At 37.5% G+C, this 22,929-nt stretch overlaps 2 protein-coding genes across 2 annotated transcripts in view; both read left to right on the top strand.

The window, feature by feature from the left end:
• Positions 1–22,929, top strand: part of LOC145291908 (calmodulin-binding transcription activator 2-like) — a 2,646,613-nt gene that overhangs the window by 833,495 nt on the left and 1,790,189 nt on the right. The gene's annotated exons all lie outside the window — the stretch shown is intronic.
• On the top strand, positions 10,801–11,277 carry LOC145239795 (uncharacterized). Its single transcript, XM_080103316.1, has one exon. It carries the CDS (start codon positions 10,801–10,803, stop codon positions 11,275–11,277), a length of 477 nt encoding a protein of 158 aa, XP_079959442.1.

Here is a 22,929-nt window from a genome sequence, read left to right as displayed (position 1 = left end):
ATCACTAAATAGTTAGAATATCAAGAGTAACTCTCTTTCTCACAGAAGAGATGTTGCCCGTCTTTCTCTACTCTATCATTATTTTCATTGCAGGTGCGTGGCTGAGGTTCAATTTATGATCCCCCCTCTAAAAAATTCACAACAAAATCTTGTCTAGATACAAATGTCAATAATTTTCTTTTCTCCTTCTTTGTGCCTAAAATTAAACAAAACTTCCATGAGAAATGTCTCTTTCATAGAACTACCCATCTGTGGAACACAATACCGTGGGGATGCTTCCTATCTGACTATAACATTGTCGTCTTCAAATTCAATGTGAACAAATTCTAATTCTTCAGTCATTCTCTTAAGGAATCGGATTCTGACAAACTCTCACTATCACTACCAATCATCTCCGTGTTGTCTAACCTCCCACTTAACATTCATTAGCCCTTATACCCCCGTGGCCCTTGGGTTTTGATTAGTGAGGACTCTAAGCAAAAAAAAAAGTTGATCATGGCTAGAAATAGAAAGCTGAAATCTTCATCGATTTATTCTTTTCTAAGTTTATCACTTTAGTTGTGCACTATTTTCACACGTTTTTATCATGTCAATATATTTGTTTATTGCTTTGAAATATTTCGAGCTCCGGTCTTTAATAAGTGCCAGTTTGATTTTGCAAAGGATATACATTCTGCTAAGATATAAAAATGGCGGGAAGAGGAAACCTGTTTGTGCTTGGTAAACCTTTTCCCAATTTACTGTCTGTTGTCGTAACACGTCGCTTCTGAGTTCGATGTAGATGGCTCAAATACTTCCTGACACGAGCCATCGAATCGGCAAACTAACATTAGTTCTAATTTCTTCCTTGTCTCTATTTTAGTCCTGGTGTCGGCACACGTTACTTGTCTAAGTTGTGATGAGGGATTTACCTTGTTCAAACCTTTAATGATTATGCATTAAATGGAGAACGGAAGCACTGCGAGATTTAACCACTTTTGTAGTCGTTTAGCAATTCTCTTGAGGAAGAAGCGTTAACAGTATCTAGGCTGGTTTCATAAACCGACATCATTTACATTAAGTTAATTAGTATGAGCTGCTGACATACCGTCAGAATAATGTACACAAGGGGCACTTGCTGATTGCAGAATGAACGACTATGCCTGGTAATGATGTCCCTTTTCTAGCCGCACTTTTTAACGGCACGGCACAGTCCTAAAAATATAGGTTTAACGAAAAGAAGGCGTTCGAAAAAGTCTCGATCGAGGGAAAAGCTTGGTTCATATATTTTAAAGATAAATATTTCTTTTGACTTTCTTGAATTTAAAATTTTAATATTAATTTCATAACGATATTATTTTTTTTTTAATGTGACATCATATTTCTTATAAGATTGCCACATAGGGCGCGTGCCCCCATTTTAAGAAACATACAACCTACCCACTTCAACATCCCAACGGATTCCTACCCAGAGATATATTTATATATCTCCGAGAGAGAAAAAAAAATGATTAAAAAAAAAATCGTTTGGAAAAGCCTCAATTGGAGTGAAAATTTACTTCATATCTTTAAAGGTAAATAACTATTTGTTTGTGGCTTTTTTAGACTTCAAATTTTAATATTGATTCTAAGGAAGTTTGAACACGGAAGATGTAACGAGATTACGTCTACTTTATATTTTTTCTGTCACATGATGAAACTGACCAATCAGACCCCTCTGCCCTCGTATAGAGTGACAACTGACCGTAAAGGTTATTACCAGTCAATCATACCAAAGTAATCTGATAGATTTGGTCAATATTATTTACACTACAGAGATATATTACTATTAAGATATCTTGAGTGGACAGTCATTCTTGTAATAGAAAAATGATCCAATATAGGGATGACAAAAAAATAACTATTGTAGAAAAAAGAAAATTATTCAATTCCGAGTGTAATGGGGTTGTCTCATAAATAATAGCAGCATCAATCTAGTCGGTAACTTTGCATTGTAAAGAATTCCAGGTAAATAATGGTAGAATTAATCCAATCAAGATTTCTCGTGTCAAGATGAGATACTATGAGTGAAATTCAAAAAGATTCAATATATTTTAAACAATGATTCTGATACTCGATTCGTTCTTTCTTATTTCCCCTGGCTATAAATATAATCGTCCAAAGTTTTGTAATCGTATGATTACAACGATTACAAAGTATTATGCCAAAAATATAGCAAGAAAAGAAGCTATAATTTCAATATTTTCAAATATGCAAGAGTGTAATTTTATTATCCTTTTTTTATTATTTTACTTTGGTTTGGTTAAAAAAAATCAAGGGAGCTAACTCATCCTGGAGCTACCACTTGATTTCATTATGATTTGGATTTATATCCGAGGGTTCTTTTAAGAATAGACGTTGTTCCCTTTATGGCTGCTATCTATTTCATGCTAGCTTGTTCTTTTAGGGATTTTTCCAAGTATTTTTTCAGATTTTGTTTTCATTAGGTCAGTTGCTCCTATCGCAACCGGTATAATGTTGATTTCTGTAAGGGACTGTCGTTTTGAAATGATTTTTTTGGTCTTGATATTTTGTTATCTTTTCCTATTCAGTTCTATTAAGTCCATATCCCAGTGTGATAAAGTGTAGTAAAAAAGAATTATAATCTAAATCACGTGATCTAGATCAGAGGTGCGGGTAGATGTTGCATTGTGGGAATGTGATTATGATTGTTATGATAATTTCAAGGTTGAGACAAAAATTGAAGTATAATCATTTTATTGTTTTTATTTTGTTTTGAGGAATATATTAAAACAATTGTCAGAATTATGTCACCGATTAAGAAAGAAGCGGAAAAAAACCAACTGAACGATACTTTGAACAAACAGTACTGGCTCGTCTTTAACAAAAATGATTTGACAGAGTACAAAATCAAATTCGAAATCTAGTGGAAGATGACCGTTTCTCTTTTCTACAGCCTCTTTCTCACAGAAGAGACGTTGATAGACATTTTCTAATCTATTGTCATTTTCATGGTAAGTATTTCACTGAACTCCAATCTATACTATTCCCTCACTGTAAAAAATTTACAAAAACTTATCTAGCTACAACCAATGTAAATAATTTTCATTTCTTCCTCTGTGTACCTAAAATGAAACTAAACTTACATGAGCAAAGTTTGTTTCTAAGATTTACCCGTCTGTGGAACACAATACCATTGAGGTGCTTCCAAGTAGACTATATCACGGTTGTTTTCAAGTCCAAAATTAAATTCTTCTTGAGCCGTCCTTTTAAGTAGTCTAATTTCTGACCAGACTCTGCCATTGTTAGCAATCCTAACGTTGTTTCACTGTCTTAACAAACTTATTAACCTTTAGCCTTTAGTGGCCTATGAGCCTTGATAAGCAGTAACATGTTAGTACATACAAAAGTCTTTTATAGGAATCAATTTTCCATGTGGCTCACTCCATGCTTTGTGTCCACTTATAAATAATATACAGCACAATCACATTGACACACTGCTTCCCATTTGACCACCAAAGTTAAGCATCATTAAACCTGGTCAATACTAAAATGGGTGACCATTTGAGAATACCAGGTGCTGCATGTGCTCTCTGCTTATCTCTCTATTGCTTCCAGTCGCTTTCAGATTCTTCTTGCCTTAGGAATACAGTAGTGCCGACTCAAAAGCGTTGGGATTGAGGATTGTAGAACCCTAGCTTCATAATTGCATGCACATCTACCGTTACAGGAGGTATCCATTGTCTCTGAAAACTTAAGTCCAGATTGAAACTGGTTTACGAGTTCATTTGTTTTAAAATATGCACTTTTCTTCATCATATATAGTCTCTTTCAACAGAAACTTATATATATATATATATATATATATATATATATATTTATATATATATCAACACACACAAACACACACACACAAACAAATATATAAGAGTTTGTACATATATATACTCCTATAAACTTTTTTTGTGCATTGATATTTATATTAAAAACCTTTTTTTTCTATTTATTTAAAAAGAAATACAACGTTCTTATATATGGGTTGTAGAATTGCATTCATCTGCAAAAGATCTAGCTAATTTGCATAGTCTTTTAAACATTCATTTTAATTAATTCCCTGTTAGTATTTTTGTTATAAATGATCATTTTTAGTTAACTATGACGTGTAATTACATTCATGCCGATATAATTTATACTTGTGTAATATTTGCGTAAAAAGGTTATAGCAAACATAAACCTCTTTCTATATGTATTTATGTATGCGTATATATATTTGTTTAAAAAATTTTGCCTACCAAACTCCTCTGTCAGTTTTTGGTCTACAGACATGAAACTTAATATATAGGGTATTCGAACCCATGCGAAACTTTATATTTGGGTTTTAGCTGGGGAAAATCAGTGCAAAAATGTGAAAATTAAAAAAAATGGAATTTGCCAGGTGAAGGTCGAACGACGGCATTACGAATGTTCATGTGTAACGTTATTGGTTCATATTGTAATTTTTAGCATTGCAGCAAACATGTCTTCATAGGCCAGACATTAACGTCAAAGGAAACAGTAAATCGTAAGCTAAACGTTTTGGTTTTGATTCTTGGTGATGGCGCATGAGTCATTTATTTTTTTAACTTTTAAACCATTACAATATATTGGGTCTAATATAATATAATAAATACGAAATATGCATTAAGAAAAATATATTTCAGTGTATTTCACGACCGGACAATGCCTGCTAATATATATATATATATATATATATATATATATATATATATAATGCAAAATTTTGTTGAAAATTCAAAGACTCACGTTTTCTTTTTTATAACCTTCGTTTATTTCCTGGATTTTTTTCCATTATAGCTGTTTCGTTAGTGGGGAAAGCAATTTTACGATTTATGTGTCCATAAAAATATCCTGCCTCATCCAACTTCTTCAGATATTTTTCCATTAGATTTTTACAACAAAGGGTATATTTTTAACATGCTGAACATCGTATTCGGGTAAAAAGACTTACAAAGCCATGCTTCCTCACTTCCGCCATTTTTTGGTGTTGTGAAGATAGTTTTCCGTTTTAACCCGTAGTTTCGTATTTTTATTATTTATTTATTATTTATTTTTGTCTTAATTTCCCCTTTTTTCCCTATTTATTTTTTCGAATTATTTTATAATTTTATTTCTACATTTACACGTGTTTATTTTAATATTCTTTTTTTGCTTGGTGTTTGAATTCGTATTTTTACCTGATCCCTCTGTTTAAAGGGGAGGTCATTCTCATGGTATCAGTTTTTATATCAAGGATTACCTCACTTGCACCTTTTATCTTTCCTTATATTATACGTTTAGTTTTTACTACTTTTTTCTTTTCCTAATCTGCTCTAGTGCGTGAAATTAAGTATTTATTTCTGTGCACACATCATTGTATTACGTCTAGTCGTTTGTTTAATACTTTTTCTTTCATGGCTTTTTTTCTCTAGTTTTTTATTTTCCTTAACAACGTAACTTCTTAGTGTTGTTCCGTTAATTGGAAAAACGATTACTGATACAATTGAACAATTTACTTTCTTAAATCAAAAATTCACAGACGGTAATTCCTCAATTACAGTATACATACAACTTAACATTTTTTATATTTTTCAGTTTTTCCATTAACCTGACTTTAATTAACACTTTAAATAACATTTATTTATACAAATACAAATTCATTAACTTACCAAAATTATTTTTTTTCTTTGACAAACTAATCAAAACAAAACACTCCTCATAACAACAATAAAACCACATTGCTTATACAATACTTGTGTATTTATTACGGACACTTTTTTAAATTCTTTCTTTTCTCATTTAATCTCATAAATTTTGATTGATTGGGATATTTTTTCAAAGATTTATATTTTTACATATTTATTTTATTTTACACTTCATTTATTTTTCGTATATCTATATATAGAGAGAGATATAGAAGTTTACAAAACTGTATATTTCTATACAATCTCTATTAATTCCCATAATTCTTCACATATATTGATTGCCTTTTCCCCAGACATCCTTTTTTTTAAATATTTTTTTTAACATACGCACTACCTAAATATTAACTTTGTCAGCCATTCTTTCGGCAGAGTCTAAAGCAAACTAAATAATATCTACCACAACCCTTTATGACAACTTGCTTAGAGTATTCCATTTCGATTCCACACACACCCACAGAGTAATTTCCCAACAATGTCACCAAAAAAAAATCAGCTCGGACAGCGCACAAAAGCAGTGACTATAGTTAGAAACATCAGAGCAAGCCTAGACCCTGATAAAGTAGAATTATTACATTCTCGTGAAGCACAGTGCATGTATCAAACCAGATCTTCTGAAACCCTTACTCAACGGACTTACTGTCTATCCAGACATGCTGTGCCCATAGCTCAACTACGTTCCTTACAAAGTGCTGAGAATCAGGCCACCCCTTGAGCAGCCAATGCTGCTGGTGCCTCTTCTGCAAGGGTCAACGAATCTACAGAAAGGACAGGTTGGCGGAGAGCAGCTAATGCAGCCTCCACAGCTTCAACAAGAGCTGCTGGAGCAAGGGTCAGACGACTTGCCTGAGACAACACATCCAAAGCCGCCGCTCAGTCATCTCAGCCATCAGAAGCTCGAAGGCAATGAGTGCAGGCTGTAAATTGATATAATGTCTCTCACAGCAACATATGTCCTTCACCGGAGTTTTGGTTAGGCAGAGCATTGAACTATGATGCAGACTATGACTTCTCGACCCAGCAGGATCTTAGCAGCGATTCTATGAATTGCATATGTTCATTCTGCAAAGCTAAAAAATAGCTGGTGGAACCTCCAAGCCTATGCTGCTCTTTGGGTAAAGTTAAACTACCATCCCTTCAGGCTTTACCTCAACCACTGTGAGGTCCTGGATATGACCTTAAACTTTATCCAGTGGTAAGGCCCCAGCTTGTGGGCTTTGCGGAGTGTGGAGCCACCCTTTAATTACCATTGCTCCCAGGTCCACTCTGATCCGGAGTAGTAGTACCTGTTAGGATCCCAACTATGGGTTAAATAGAAACCGACTTAAAAACAACAAATATATTCTATTAAAAAATTTTTCTTCAGAATCTTTGGATTCGGCATTAAATAACCTGAAAAGGGTTGATATGCCATAAAACAACCAACCAACCAACCAACCACTGCGAGACCTACGTTTTAGCATGACTGATGAATCTAAATATCTTCAAAAACCATCCGACTTTTCAACTGATACTTTCAAATAACATCATTTGGTGCAAACATTGTATGTGAAAGCGGCTGGAATCCTGCATTTAAGGTGCAAGGCCAAATCTACCATCTAATAAGGTCCCTTTTACGCGAGGATACCGTACAACCATCGTTCTTAAATCTCTACTTCGTCAGTGACTATTTTCAACAAGCTGAAAACCGACTAGCAATTACAGCCGAGACAAACGACAGTTCGGATCGATGACAACTCGGTATTGTTTTGCAGCTTCAAGACATGCTCCATGAAATGAATGCATACATTTGAAGTTTCAAGTATGTGCTATAGAATGTTCCTTTGCCTAATTTTTTGATTGTTATTAATGCCGACAAACATCCTGCAGGAGAACATGAACGTCGCTTCAATGCTCCCACCTGCAACGAGGTTTCTGCAGTCATCCAGGGTGAGCACAACAACAAACACGACATAGTTATTCATACTAGGGTGGAGGTTGTGACGAGCATGCGCAAAAGCGCACAAAAAGTATGAGTTGTGCGTGCCTACGTCGGGGAACGAACCTGGGACTGGTAGATTACCAAGAAAAATGTTTGGGAGCGATACTCGCATTACCGCGATAATTGGGTTCGCCCAACGGCTATAAAAAGTCAAGCCGAAACCCGGGATGGCGAGTTGTTTCTTTTTTTTGGTCGGTCGACGGTTGAAAAGAACTTGCTTGTGAAGAGTGCGACATTTTGCGAGAAGAAAGAAGTCGAAACAACTAATTCGTTCAACTTTAAAAAGAATTTCTGGCGTGTATATCACTTAACACAAATTACTTAGCTTTCTCCTCCCTCATGCTGTGACAAGTTATCTCAGCTATTATGGCTTTCGATCCAAAACTTATACCTATATTTGATGGCAGTGAATCTGGACAGTCAATAGTGGAGTGGTTGGAGAAAGCTGAACTAATATGTCAGCTAAGTGGTGTAAAGCGCATTGAATGTGTAATCCCAATGCGTTTGTCAGGCGGTGCCTATGCAGTGTATCAGCAATTAAGTGAGGAAAAGCGGGCCGATTTTGGGTGTATAAAAAAAACCCTTTACACAGCATTTGCTTTGGATCTGTTTGCTGCATGGAAGCAGTTCGCAGCTTATCGTCTCCAACCAGGTGAAACAGTCAATGTCTTTTTGGTGGAGCTGCACAGGCTAGCAGTCCTGTTTGGTTGCATATCGGATCAATGCCTGCAATGTGCATTCATTGCTGGTTTGCCGGAACATGCGGAAAACTTGGATCTATCTCATGTGTTGGTGCGTGCTTGTGCTATTTTAATGAATAACCCGACAGTTCCAGAGCAAGCTGCATTAGCTGCACAATCGACACCAGTTAACCCCAAGGAGACAAATACTTCACGGAGGTGTTACGAGTGTAATGGATTCAATCATAGGGAGGGCAAGCAGCTGCCTATTGGATATAGGAGGAGATGTCGGAGTCAGGCCTCGAAAGTGGTGAGGGCACATTGCTTGATTTTCTTTGGGAAACAAGCAAGGGGGCGAAAAGTGAGCGCCAATCTCATCCCCTAAACTGGTGTAAATGGCGCCTTGCTGAGTGTCACGGTTCTTATCAATGGACTACCATGCACAGCTCTAGTGGATACCGGATGCACACAGTCACTGGTCCGCAAGTCATGTTGCAAGGAATGGACGAGGAAAGTAACCCCAGTGCTCACAACAGATGGAAGCACACTAAGCTGCTGTGGAGTAGGAATGGTGCAGGTTGACATTGATGCAACACGGAGTATTAGCATGGAAGTCCTGGTTGTGGATGGATACTTACTGGGATTTGATTTATTGCTTGGACTGGATGCAATCAAGCGACTGGGAGGAGTAGTTGTGTCTAGCGCAGGAGAGGTGATCTTTCCACATTTTAGCAAGGCCAATTTTGCTGCTATCACTATTATCGAGCCTGACTTCTCTGCCAAATATGACCAAGATACTCAGAAGTAGACTACATCGTGGAAATGGGCTGGCGACCAACCTCCACTTACATTGAGAAATAGACTTGCAGAGTATCCAGTGCCAACACTGATTCGTAATGAATACGATCGGGAATTGCAAGTGTAGATTGATAATGGTTGGTTACTGCCATATCCCGAGGACGAGCTTGACCCTCCAAAACGGCTAATCCCTCTCATGACTGTTATACAGGAGAATAAATAGAAAGTGCGTCCTGTTATGGATTATCGGAAGTTGAATGAGTATGTGGATGTGCATTCTGCCAACGTGGATGTTTGCCTACAGAAATTGAGGGAGTGGCGACAACAGGGACCAAACGTTGCAGTGCTGGACCTACACCGAGCTTATTTACAAGTGCATGTTGACAAATCTCTGTGACCGTTCCAAACAGTAAAATTTAAGGGACAGCGATATTGCTTTACCCACCTTGAATTTGGGCTGAACGTTGCCCCTCTAATAATGCAGGTCATTGTTAATACCGTCCTCAGTCAGGATAAGAATATAAATGAGGCTATGTCCTCATATATTGATGACATTTTTGTGAATGGAAGCATATGTTCGGCAATCTGTGTAAAGGAACATTTGGAGAAGTTTGGCCTGGAAAGCAAGACCCCAGAACAGTTGCGTCTGGGCTCATGTGTATTGGGATTATGTGTCCAAGAGGAGAACAGAAAATTGTTATGGCGGCATGGCAGTGACCTTCCAACAGTACCTAATAAACTTACTCACCAAATTGTGTTTTCAGTGTGCGGGAAACTGACTAGTCATTTCCCAGTGTGTGGCTGGTTGCATGTCACCACAGTATTTGTGAAATGAAGGGCGAATATGATCACAACTGGATGGGATGACGAAGTGCGAGACCCTATTCTAGCATGGATGATCAAAGATATTTGTTTGAGAGCAGCACAGGAAAATCCAGTAAAATGTGACTAGTGCATCTGTGGAGAAAAAGTCACAGTATGGGTGGATGCCAGTTCTATTGCTATAGGCGTGGTTGTGGAAAGCAACGGTTCTGTGGTGGAGGGCGCAAGCTGGCTCCACCCAGTGCATGAAAACAAATGCATAAATTTAGCTGAGCTTGATGCTGTGCTGTGAGGCGTCAACCTTGCATTACAGTGGAAAGCTAAAACCATACATTTGCGAACTGACTCTGCCTGTGTCTATCGGTGGATAACTGACACCTTGTCTGGACAGACAAGTACTCACCAAAGCAGCCTCGGAAATGTTAATCAGGCGTCGCCTCTCCACGCTTCGAGATTTGGTTTCGGAATATGAACTAACAACGACGTGAGTCTCGTCAAGTTTCACGATAACAGAGCTGACCAACTTACTCGAGTACTACAGCGGTGGATAGATGAGATCTGGAAGGCAACAGAACCCACAGAACTTGTGTGTGCTGTGGCCGCAGAACATGAACACGACTCTCAGATCCAGGCAATTCTTCAGTCCAGTGAACATCCCAGTGTGAAAAGGACATGGTACTTTGTAAAATTGGTCAATCCAACAATAACTGAAACTCAAGTGCGATTGGTGGTTGGGGATTGTAAAGAATGCCAATCCATAGACCCAGCTCCGGTACATTAAAAGCCAGGTAGGCTTAACGTCATGGACACTTGGAGTAGGGTTGCTATGGATATAACCCATTTTGGTACTCAGGTTTACTTGACATTGATAGATTGTGGTCTCAGCCGTTTTACCATTTGGAGGCAATTGTACCGACAGGATTCGGCTAGCGTCATTAAGGAGTTGCAGAGTATATTCTGCGAAAGAGGGCCGCCGACCGAACTGCTCACAGATAATGGTGCAGCATTTTGCAGAAAGATAATTGCTGATTTTAAACAAATGTGGAGTGTGCACATTCGATTTCAGTGTACCCACGTACCCTCCGGAAACGGTATAATCGAGCGATCCCATCACACTATAAAGCGCATTGCGGCAAGAACAGGGTGCACGATCTTGGAGGCAGTGTACTGGTGCAACGTCACGCCTAAAGATGATAGGACAGCCATGACAGCACATGCGAATATGTTATACAATTATAGGATCCGTATCAAAGGTATCGATGAAAACTGCAGTGGCTAATCCGTACAAGGAAGGGGATGCGGTTTGGGTGAATAATCTGCGGGGAAGATGCACAATGCAGTAAGGTACAGGAACAGTGACAAAAATAGTCAACACTCAATATCAGTTGATGGAACACCATGCCACATAAAAGATGTGCGCCCAGCATGCTGACATGACGTTATAATCCATGATGAACTCAATTTATCAGATGACGAAGACCCACTGCTGTACGAATGGCCAGATGACGGAAGCTTTTCAGAAGATGATAACGGAAGCTCTTCAGAAAATGATGAGGATCCAGAGCAGGACGAGTTTAATGATCCGGCAAACAAAGGCACCACTGAGGAAGTTCCTGAACTGTACCATTAAAGCGAAGTATCCGGACGAAACGGCCTGCCCAGCATTGTCATATGTGTGATCTCGAGATCAGAGAGGAGTGTGACGAGCATGCGCAAAAGCGCACAAAAAGTATGAGTTGTGCGTGACTGCCTAGGGAGCAAACCTGGGACTGTTAGATTATAAATAAAACGTTTGTGAGCGATACTCGCATTACCATGACAATTGGTTTCACCTGACGGCTATAAAAAGTCAAGCCGAAACTCGAGATGGCGAGTCATTTCTTTTTTTTGGTCGGTTGAAAAGAACTTGCTTGTGAAGAGTGCGACATTTATGAAAAGAAAGAAGTCGAAAGAACTGATTCGTTCAACTTTGAAAAGAACTTCTGGCGTGTATATCACTTAGCACAAATTACTTAGCTTTTTCCTCCCTCATGCTGCGACTGAGGTCTACAGCAAATAAATGAAATGCATCGATCATATAATGCACTACAATATTCCCTACTATTTCCATGTGACGATGGATACCATTTTCAAATACCATGTCAACAAAACTTTGGACAAACGACCATGAATCCAAAAACTGTTTCATGCAGAGCAAATTACGCATGACGATTTCAACACTCTCCTTTGGGTTGGACCTCTTCTGTAACAGTTCATAGTTGACATGGCAGTAAAAATGGAGTCTGAAAGACTTCTGTACATTTGGGTTCACCAAAAACAGCTTTGGTCCTCTTCATACATACATCTGCACGATGGCATGGGAAATGAACTGACCCTTATACTGTTGGAAAACTGACAATTCTTCCGTCCACATACATCGGTGGGTTGCGTTATATGCACGACCGCACACAAGACGCAATGACCAGATTTGTTTATTACTTTCACCTGCAATCCATCGTGGGAAGAAATATGAGATGAACTGTTTCTGGGCCAAGAACACTATGACCAACCTAATCTCATTGCCCATATCTTCCGGCTTAAATTGTATGAATTCATGGATCTTATGGTCAAAGATGAAGTCTATTGCTGGGTAAGGTGCCACATATTTACCGCAGAGTGGCAAAAAAGAGGCCTTCCGCATGCCTATATCTTAATCTGGCTTTGTGAATGGATTCCATCCACTGATATCGACAAAATTATCTCAGCCGAGATTCCCAATCCTGGATTGGGCCCCTAGCTTTACAAAATTGTCAAAGCAACGATGGTTCATGGACCCTGTGGTCCTGGACAGAAAGCCCAATCATGCCTTAAAAAGAACATGGTATGCGCTTGTGGCTACCCACAGAGATTTGTCACTGCAACACAAACGGGAGTTAATGGTTACCTGCTTTACAGGCGACGGAGTCTAGGTGATGGGGGCCATATGATGATAGTCGGTTGGAGCACTGTTGATAATCGATGGATAGTACCGTACTGTCCTCTGCTGACAAAAATTTTTCAATCGCACATCAATGTGGAATTCTGCTACTTGGTGAAATCCATTAAATATATCTGCAAATGCATCAACAAGGGCAGCGATGCTGCAGCGTTTGCTGTTCAGCGTGACAGTTCTTGGGACAAGTCGTCTGTTCACATCATTGGATGTTTCCTGTGTTGCAGAGAAGGTGTATGGCATTTTTACTCATTTCCCTTGCACCAAAGATGCCCTGCAGTTATACAACTCGCTGTTCACCTTGGAAATGGGCAAAGAGTTTACTTTTCTGCCAGCACTGCTAATCAGGTGGTGGAGCATCCACCAGAAACTACGCTTACTGCCTTCTTCAAACTATGCGGCCATGATGAGTTTGCAAAGACGCTTCTGTATCCACAGATCCCTTCTTACTACACCTGGAATAACAAACAGTGGATTTGCAGGAAGTATGGAGACCCTGTCGATGGCTTCCCAGGGGTTAAACATGATTTCTGTCTCAGCCGAGTTTACACAGTCTCACCAAGTCAACATGAGTGCTTCCATCTTCATCTTCTCCTTCACAAAGTCCGTGGCCCTCTAAGTTTTTATGACAATGACGTCAAAATACACTTGTGGAGGATGATCTATGGATTTTAGCTTTACTGGTTTTTAAAAATCAATAAATATTGATTATTTTATCATTATTACCAGCAATGGAAGATTTTGGTTTAAACAAAATCAAATAAAAATAGACAATTAAAAGAATCGTTTTGTGCATTGGAAAATAGGCATCAATTTTTCCGATTCCGATACAGATACCCACAAATCTTCTGATTTTTCCAATTCTCGATTTCGATTAATCGTCCCAACACTATATGCCTACAAAAATTAATCAGGTAAATTTAGTTCAAGATCTCAAATTCGAATATAGATTTTGGTAAAACATTTGGATCTGCTCATTGTTGAGCATCATTTATGATGATGATGATGATGATGACTTCTGTTGGCATTCGATCCCCAATATCTTTCTATTAAGAATGCTTTCTAGAAGGATATTGGGTACTTACGGGAGGGACCATGTGAAGGTTGTCAACGTTCCTAAGTAAAAGTGTTTCTGTGGAACAAACTGAGTTCCAACTTGGCACACCCAGGTTTTCAACCTACATCGCGAACCACTGTGCCACCATCACCTCCCTGGAGCCACTGAATTGTACCTGACGAATTGGAAATATTGCTGAGCATTTGATCTTTTCACCTCACGTAACTATGTAAAGCTTAGAATACCATTGGATTAAATAAAGAGTCCATGTTTTGCGATTTCTGAAATGAGAATCGATAATTTAATTATTTGGATTATTCAAACTACTGTTCTCATCTCGGACATTATTCTCCAAATGTTTCAGTCGATGTAACCTCTAACCTTCTTCGGGTCCATCTCATTGAACTTTCGGAATCTTTATGGAATTTCGAACGGAACCTCCATGGATTAAACAAAGAGTCTCATTAGAAATTCTGTGCCGATTCCCAAGTTCTAAATAAAAGATTCCTAGTTCAATAAGATGCACCTGTGGGAGGTAACATTGGTCGATACGTTCTGAGAATAACATCTAAGAAGAAAACGGTAGTGTGAATTATAAATAATGCATAATGAGTTCAGTTCAAAATTCTTAGTAGATTATTGCCTTAACAAAAAAGGACACCTGAAGAAGGCCAAAAGATACAACAGTCGAAACGTAACAACCAAAATAAAGATAATCGTCTGAAGCATGCAAATAAACTAAGTATATATATATATATATATATATATATATATATATATATATATACATATATATATATATATATATATATATGTATATATAAACAATAATTATTCTTTATGTCTACAGACACTAGTGTTTAATGCTTACGCAATCATCAGTGTAGGGAGGGTGACAATTTCTGATTTGAACCCAGATATGAAGCCACCTTTTGCTAAGCCTTTACCAAACAATTGCCACAGGAATAAAGGAAATTAAGAACTATTAAACGCAGAATTCGGACAAATACATTAGACAATCTAAAGTGTTTAAACAAGCAGAAGTCGAGAACATTGCATAAATGTTAGTTGACTGCCTTTTAATTATCATTCCATAGTCAGAGTCCATCCTTAATTATTCTTAAAGAGACTTGATAATTATAATTAAACAATTATTATTATTTATACCTACAGACACTAGTGTTTCATGCTTATGCAATCATCAGTGTAGGGTGACAATTCCTGCCAGTCATGAGATGTGAATCCAGCCACGAAGCCATATTTTGCTCTATTTGCTAAGCTTTTACCTCAGGGCCATCAAACAATTGTCACGGCAAAGAAGTATTAAATGCTGAATTTGGGCAGGAGAGTCCGTCCGTCCGTCCACACACACACACACACACACACACACACACACACACACACACACACACACACACACACAGAGAGAGAGAGAGATGTTGTTATTTGCCAGAGATAAGGTAACCAGTGAAATATAACGAGGTTAATACAAGAATGCTCAATATCAAATAGAGCAAGGTATATTTTCAGTTTTTTACATAAGCAGTAATACTTATGTGAAAAAAAAAAAAGTTGAAAAAATATATATGGACTCTATCGAATCCAGACGTATGCAGTTCAGGTAACTAAATTCTCCGAAATTCACAAAGATGTTTTGCTTATAGCAGTGAAGGTATGCTGTAAGACCATCCACACTTTTTCAGCCATTGCAAACCTCGATTTGTTCAAATGATAACCATATAAAAGAGCAGATAGTAGAGCATAAGTTTTACATCAGTTTTCTTTCTCCTAGATGCATGTCTTCTAATGGTTTTGAACATGCCCCCCTCCCCCAGATGCTAACCTGGAAATTTCTACATCCCAGCACAATACATGAAGTGCCTAGTATTCCGAAATGGTCACCCATCTTGTACTGGCCAAGTTCATTGTTGCTGAACTTCCATGATCCAATGAGAACCAGTGAGCCAGTGCGATTATGCAGTGTGTGTATATATATGTGTGTGTGTGTTTATATATATATATATATATATATATATATATATATATATATATATATATATATATATATATATATACACACACACACACACGTATATATGTGTGTGTAATTAACAGGTCGCCCAATCGTAAAATACGCATGAATATTATATTTTAATGAATACGGAATCCGAGACATGTACATGAGTTTTTTTCTTTAAACAGTTCACTTCTTGGAAGTAAAAGAAAAAAATATGCGAGCTGAGATCGAAACCAAAACCTAAAGACCGGGAATCAAGTACGATAATCATTAAATCAGCTTGACATGATCTTTATAAAGTGTTTTCAAGTCTACTTATTCTTTACATAAAGAAACTGTCATGTTTCATGACCGCGCATGCGCATTTGTGAAACAGTTCACAAGCAGACAAAAATCTAATGAACCCCCCCTCCCAAGTAATAATTTTTCAATTTGACTCCTTAGCAGCCTTTTTTTCCGGATGAAAACAGAGTAAAAAGTTTTCCAGATGTCTGAATACCCTATATACCACATTTTAAGTCTGTAGATCAAAAATTCGTTGAGTGTATAGGTTGAGAAGTGTCCTCTCACACACACATTCTCACTTTCATAGATATATAGATATACGTGTGTGTGTGTGTGTGTGTGTGTGTGTGTGCACATGATGTATCGACATCTGCCTGTCATAATTTAGTAAAGGAAACCATTAATATTCAAGAATTTCCTTCTTTGAAATCGAGATGCTTCATAATTCAAGTGTATTCCTATTTGCAGTCACATTAGATCGGTGCTTTGTAAATTTGGCGTGCTTTTTATGAGCGTTCTTACTTTCTGCTTTAGGATTGCCCAAATACAAACATCTGTAAACTATTCTAAGCAAAAAATGCATCCTATCTCATTTTTTAATACTGATGCTTTTTTTTAAAGTAATCTATAACAATAGTTAGAAGCACCAATATATGTGCTATGCCTACTTGATATTGCCCGGGAATCTTTCTACTTCAATTATTTTTTTTTATATTTTATTTAAAACTGTTTTATTTATTTATATTTTTTTTTTAGTTTTACTATGCATATTTTTTAAATAGAATTTTGAAAGTAAAACTTGATTATTACGGTAACGTGTGATCATTAAATTATTAATAGAATCATATTGTTTTAAAACTATGACTAATATTGTTTAAATTTCTATTTATAAAATTATTTTACATAAATATCTTCCAAAACGTAATTAAATTGGATTGCGTTGTATACACGCACGAGCGCGCGCGTACACACAAACACACACACACACACACACACACACACACACACACACACACACACACACACACACACACACACACACACACACACACACACCCTGCAGTCCTGGATATGACCTTAAACTATATCTGATGGTGAAGCCCCAGCTTGCGGGCTTTGGGAAGTGTGGAGCCATTCTTTAATTTTCATTGCAAATATCATAAACATCAAAAGTTATTGCTTTGGTTTTTCTATCACTCTTCCAATTTTTAGGTTTGTCTTTCCTCCCATTTCCACGTAAGCAATTGTCCCCGAGACTCAATTCTCCAAAAATCGATGACTTTGTCCGACCTACACATTTGTTTCATGTAAAAAATTTTGTTCCTAATTTATTTTTCATGTCTTAAGAGAGGAAAATAAATATTTGTAAAAATAACTTTAAAGAAAATAACTATGCTATATATGCGTGTTTATTAAAATGGCAGCAAATAAATTGTTATGAAAGTGATGTATTAAGTTTTGTAAAAAAAATTTTGATTAAAAGAAAATGCTTTACTTTGTTACTTATTATCGCAAAATGCATAAGATTTACTATTCATGATTCAATAGCAAATTAAGAAAAGTTCTTTAAATATATATTCACGGAGTGTTTAGACGTGCTGCGGTTTCAAAAATGCCCGTTAATCGTCCCATCTGTTTAACTACGACAAATAACCCTTTTTATGAAGAAAGACAGTAAGGAAACGTTCGTTGAGTTTTCTTCAAGGTTTTATTTGGAGAAAATTAAATCTCTTAACTCCAGAAGTGTATCACTTGCAACTGAATTTTACCTAGTACTTTATCCTTTATGCCACGAATTCTTGCTGAAATTCAGAAAAATACTACTTTTAAATATCAAATGCTTGTAAGTACATACGTGCATTCAAAGAGTTGAAAAATGCGACTGGTCTCATCCATTACAGTTTTTCAATGTAGGCGAAACCATTACGGCAGAGAAGTATTGTCAACAAATGAATGAAATGCATCAGAAACTTTGACAACTATCACAGTATTAGTCAACAGAAAAGGCCCAATTCTTTCTCTATGACAATGCTCGACCGCATGTTGCTAAACCGACCCTGCAGAAGTTGAACAAATTGGGCTACGAAACTGACTCATCCGCCATACGCTCCAAAACTCTCACCTACCGACTACCACTATTTCAAGCATCTCGACAACTTTCTGTGTAAGAAATGCTTCAAAAAACTTAAGCGATATCAAAAACGCCTTCAGCGACTTTATTGCCACCAATAATGCAAATTTTTTACATTACTGGCATAAATACACTTGTTTTGTATTGGCAAAAGTATGTTGATTCTGATGGTGCTTACCTCGATCAATAAAATTTTGTTTGAGCCGAGATATGATCATCTGAATTTAAAGGTTAAGAACCGCAAGGACTTTCTTGTCAACGTGATAGCTTTATATCGGATTTGAGAAGTGGCACATTTGGTGCATCTGTGTGCAATCATCAAATAGATTGAAGGGACATTCTTTTGGATTATATATTTAGAAATGAATTCTCTAAAGTTGTTAATCCGTCCTACTTAGATGAGAGAATAATGAGACAAACGTTCAAATTTATAAGAATTCTGATACTGGCATTATTTGGACTAAAATGTACCGATTCCAATATATTATTTCTTTAAAATGAATGATATAAATTATAAATTTACTTTCATCAGCCTTGGAGCTCTCGCTCCCTTATTTTATTCTTTAGTCCTAACATTACATGAATGATGTTTCTGACAAAGGGAAAAGAAATGCTGTTTGGTCAGAATCTATCCATCTAACACTTAATTTTGGTTAGTTTTGGATCTTGAAGTAATATTTTTGTTTGATTTTTTTTAGCTTCTTACATCAAGTGGATGCATCCGGAGTGACTTCCATACAAAAAAAATATAAAAATAACAATAATAGCTGTTCCTTCCCGGCGTTGCCCAGAATTTGTTTCTTTTTTTCTTTTTTAACTTGTAGAAAATAATAGAAAGGAAAGAAAAGATAATATAGCAGCTCTAGTTGATCTATAGGTTCTATCATCGGGCTTATTTGATACCTGCCATATTTCTAAATATAAAAGGGTTCTAATGTACCCCCCACTTTCCCTTGTATTTCTAGGATGTGGTTATTTGATTGTTTATTTGCATTCCTAAGTTTTATATTAGCGTGTGTGTGTGTGTGTGTGTGTGTGTTTTACGGCATATCAACCCTTTTCAGGTTATTTAATGCCGAATCCAGTGATTTTGAAGAACAATTTTTTAATATAGTATATTTGTTTTTTAAAGTCGGTTTCTATTTAACCCATAGTTGGGACCCTAACAGGTACTACCACTCCGGGTCAGAGTGGACCTGGGAGCAATGAAAAATGTCTACGCACGTTCGTAGACATTTTGTAAACATTGTTTTTAAAAAATAAAAAATAATACTTCTATTATGTTTTAAACGACTGTAATAGTTTATTTTGGAAGTATATTTCATAAAGAAAATTGACAACCCACTTTAAAAACAGAAATTACGAGTTTTATATATTTTATTCGCAGTTTTTTGTTGACTCTTCTGGCGGCCATGTTGTAAGCCCTAACGGTATTTTTGGAGATTACCATATCAGTTGCCATAGAGTAAATAATCGGTTCAGTTTTAAACTCTGTCTAGATTTCCGAATTCAACAAGACACACTGGAAGAAAGTCGAAGGTTATATTAGCCGAATGAGAATAACATCTGAAATGAGGACCATAGTCAGAATAATTCAAATGATATTAACATTTAGATCATTCGTGTATCTGTCTTCTGCACGCCAGTGGAACTCTCTGCCGCTTGCCTGTTTCCCACCTGACTACAACTTGGATGTCTTCAAGTCCAACATAAACAAACTACTGACAAACCGCCACCTTAAGTAAGACACTCTATCAAATCTCCAATACTAATGATTACTACAATACTATCTCATTGATTACTGTACACGTAATAACCCTTATTCCTGATTGGTCTTCGGGCCTTCATAAGTGGTGACCTCCATGTAAAAAAAAAGACAAAAAAAACATACACTTGTCCGTGTCGTAGTTAAGATATTAATAAAAATGAGCCTTCTATAGGTTGAATTTTCAATCCTCACTTCAGCCTATACTAAAAGTATAATCACAAAACTTTTATACAATCTCAACACCCCCGTAAATGAAGTGTTTGTAAAATCTTACATAATTGAATTAGTATTTAAAGTTTTTTTAACCCCTGTCCCATCGCCGCAATGTTGTATCCCTGTGCCTGTTTTACAAGTATTTTAATGAAATGTGCTCTGATGAACTTGTTGCACTTGTGTCCCCTCGACGTACATATCCCCGACAAAGTCACACCCTTTAACTGTTGAGGTCCCTAATCGCTAAAAACTAATAGTTTCTTGCCTTGAACAGCTAGATTTTGAAATTCCCTTCTTGCTATCTGCTTCTCAACTGTACTGATATGTAGAAGTTTAGATGGAACAAAAAGCAACATCTGTAAATCTTTCCTAGGCATGATGCCAAATATTAAGCCCCCTTACGTCCAAGTGGCAATATGCTTTCTTTTTTGTTTTTTTATTACAATTTCACCCCAAACAAGGCACATTGCCACTTTGGTGTAGGGGGCTACTATCAGGGGCAACAACTACTGGGGCATTATGTTGGGATTTGGGCAGCAAGATGTCGGTTCACGTTACACTTGAACTTCTGCACGTCAGTACAGTTGGGGAAGCAGGGACCTGGAATGGAATTCCAGAGTCTAGCAGTCTGGGGAAGAAACTATTGGAGTAGAAAGATCTTTTACATCTAGGGATCTCTACTGTGTGAGGGTGGGATTTAGCTGCCTGTCGGGTTGTCGAGGGTGTCTACGTCGTGGGGGCACAAGTGTCTGCAGTTCGCCAGATAATTCATCATTAAAAATTGTAGAACAGGCAGATGGATGCAACGTTTCGTCGATGGGACAGAGGCTAAAGCTTAGATGCCAGTTCAGGGCCTATCAGATTAGCACTCTCTTTTGAACCTTGTCTAGGAGCGAGAGACTAGTAGCAGATACAGCAGCACAAATGTGACAGCAATACTCCATACATGGGCGAATGGTAGCCTTATAAAGGTACAGGATACTTTCGGGTGTTAGTAGTTTTCTAGCACGGTAGAGAGAGCCTACCTTCTTCTCAGCGGCCCTGGCAATGCTTTCAATGTAATTATTCCAATTCATGTTTCCTGTGAACGTTAGGCCAAGCAGTTTGAAAGATGTGCTCTCAGATAAAGAGTCACTGGCCATTGCTATTGGTGGCAGAGAAGGTTTCTTGTAATTATTGAAGGAAACCAGTTTAGTCTTGGCAGCATTGAATGTGACCATCCATTTTTGTCCCCAATCCACTACAGATTGGAGGTCATCCTCTAGTGTTTTTGCCATTTCTTTAGATATGTGTTCATTTGTTTTCCTGTCATGCTTGTTATAGGGTGTGGTGTCATCAGCATATATACCCATCTCAGAGGCACTTTTGTCGGGGAGGTCATTTATGAATATTAGGCACAATAAAGGCCCAAGGATAGACCCTTGAGGAACTCCCGCATTTATATCATATTGTTTAGATGTACGACCGCCGAGGACAACCTGGATTTTTCTCTCATCTAAGAAGGATTTAATTATGTTAAGTATTCTACCAGTGATTCCGTATGATTTAATTTTCCTGAGGAGACCCTCATGCCATACCCTATCAAAAGCCTTGGATATATCTAGAGCTACCACTCTGCCCTCCCCCGCTTTGTCCAGTGAATGTTATATACGTTCAGAGATTACAGTGAGGACGTCTGCTATGGAACGGGCTTGTCTAAATCCATATTGTTTTTCAGTCAGAAGTTTACCATCTGTAAGGTGACGGGCTAGAGCATGGTTAATTATGGTTTCTAATATTTTGGCGAAAAGTGGAAGGAGGCTAATGGGGTGATAATTTGATGGGTCAGTTCTTTTGCCAGAATTCTTGAATACTGGTACCACAGAAGTAGTTTTCCAAGAGCCCGGAAAGCAAGATTCATTAAGGCATTTGTTGTAGAGTTTGGAGAGAACTGGAGCTACTTCGGCTGAGCACTTTTTTAATAGCACAGCTGGTATCAGATCGGGTCCACATGCTTTTGACGTATCAAGGTTTTTTATGATAGCGTGCACCTGAGCAGGGGTGATTTTTAGATCGTCTAGTGTGGCGTCTGTCCGCAAAGGAAAGTCAGGCAGGGAGTGATTGGAAGCGTCCAGTGTGGAGTTTGAGGCAAATCGACTGGCAAGCATATTAGTCTTGTCGGTTGCTGAGCAAACAACCTCATGATTGTTAGGAGTGAACATGAGTAAAAAAAAAAACATCGCAAGATTAAAGTAAAGTAGTTTAAAAATACCAGTTCAATGAAAGACGTATCATTGATGCCTGCAATTTCGCTTCAAGAGAAAAGTTTGCTGTCGTCTATATCTAGACAATATTTTTATTGATTTTTATACTGACGTGTAACCAAGGCCCAAAAGCCACTCGAGATAAAAGGCTAAATGGTGGGTTCAGTAGACAGAATCCAGATTATCACTAATGATGGTGGTGATTGGGTAAAATTTGGATATTGGAGAGGATGGCTCAACAAGAAT

The sequence above is a fragment of the Euprymna scolopes genome, chromosome 2 (genome assembly GCF_053919585.1).
Source record: "Euprymna scolopes isolate OS-2025 chromosome 2, ASM5391958v1, whole genome shotgun sequence".
Taxonomy (NCBI): Eukaryota; Metazoa; Mollusca; class Cephalopoda; order Sepiida; family Sepiolidae; genus Euprymna; species Euprymna scolopes.
This window is presented reverse-complemented; position numbering and strand designations above follow the sequence as displayed.

Excerpts from the sequence above, each read along its gene's own strand:
- LOC145239795 (XM_080103316.1), top strand. The coding sequence starts at position 10,801 with ATGGACACTTGGAGTAGGGTTGCTATGGATATAACCCATTTTGGTACT.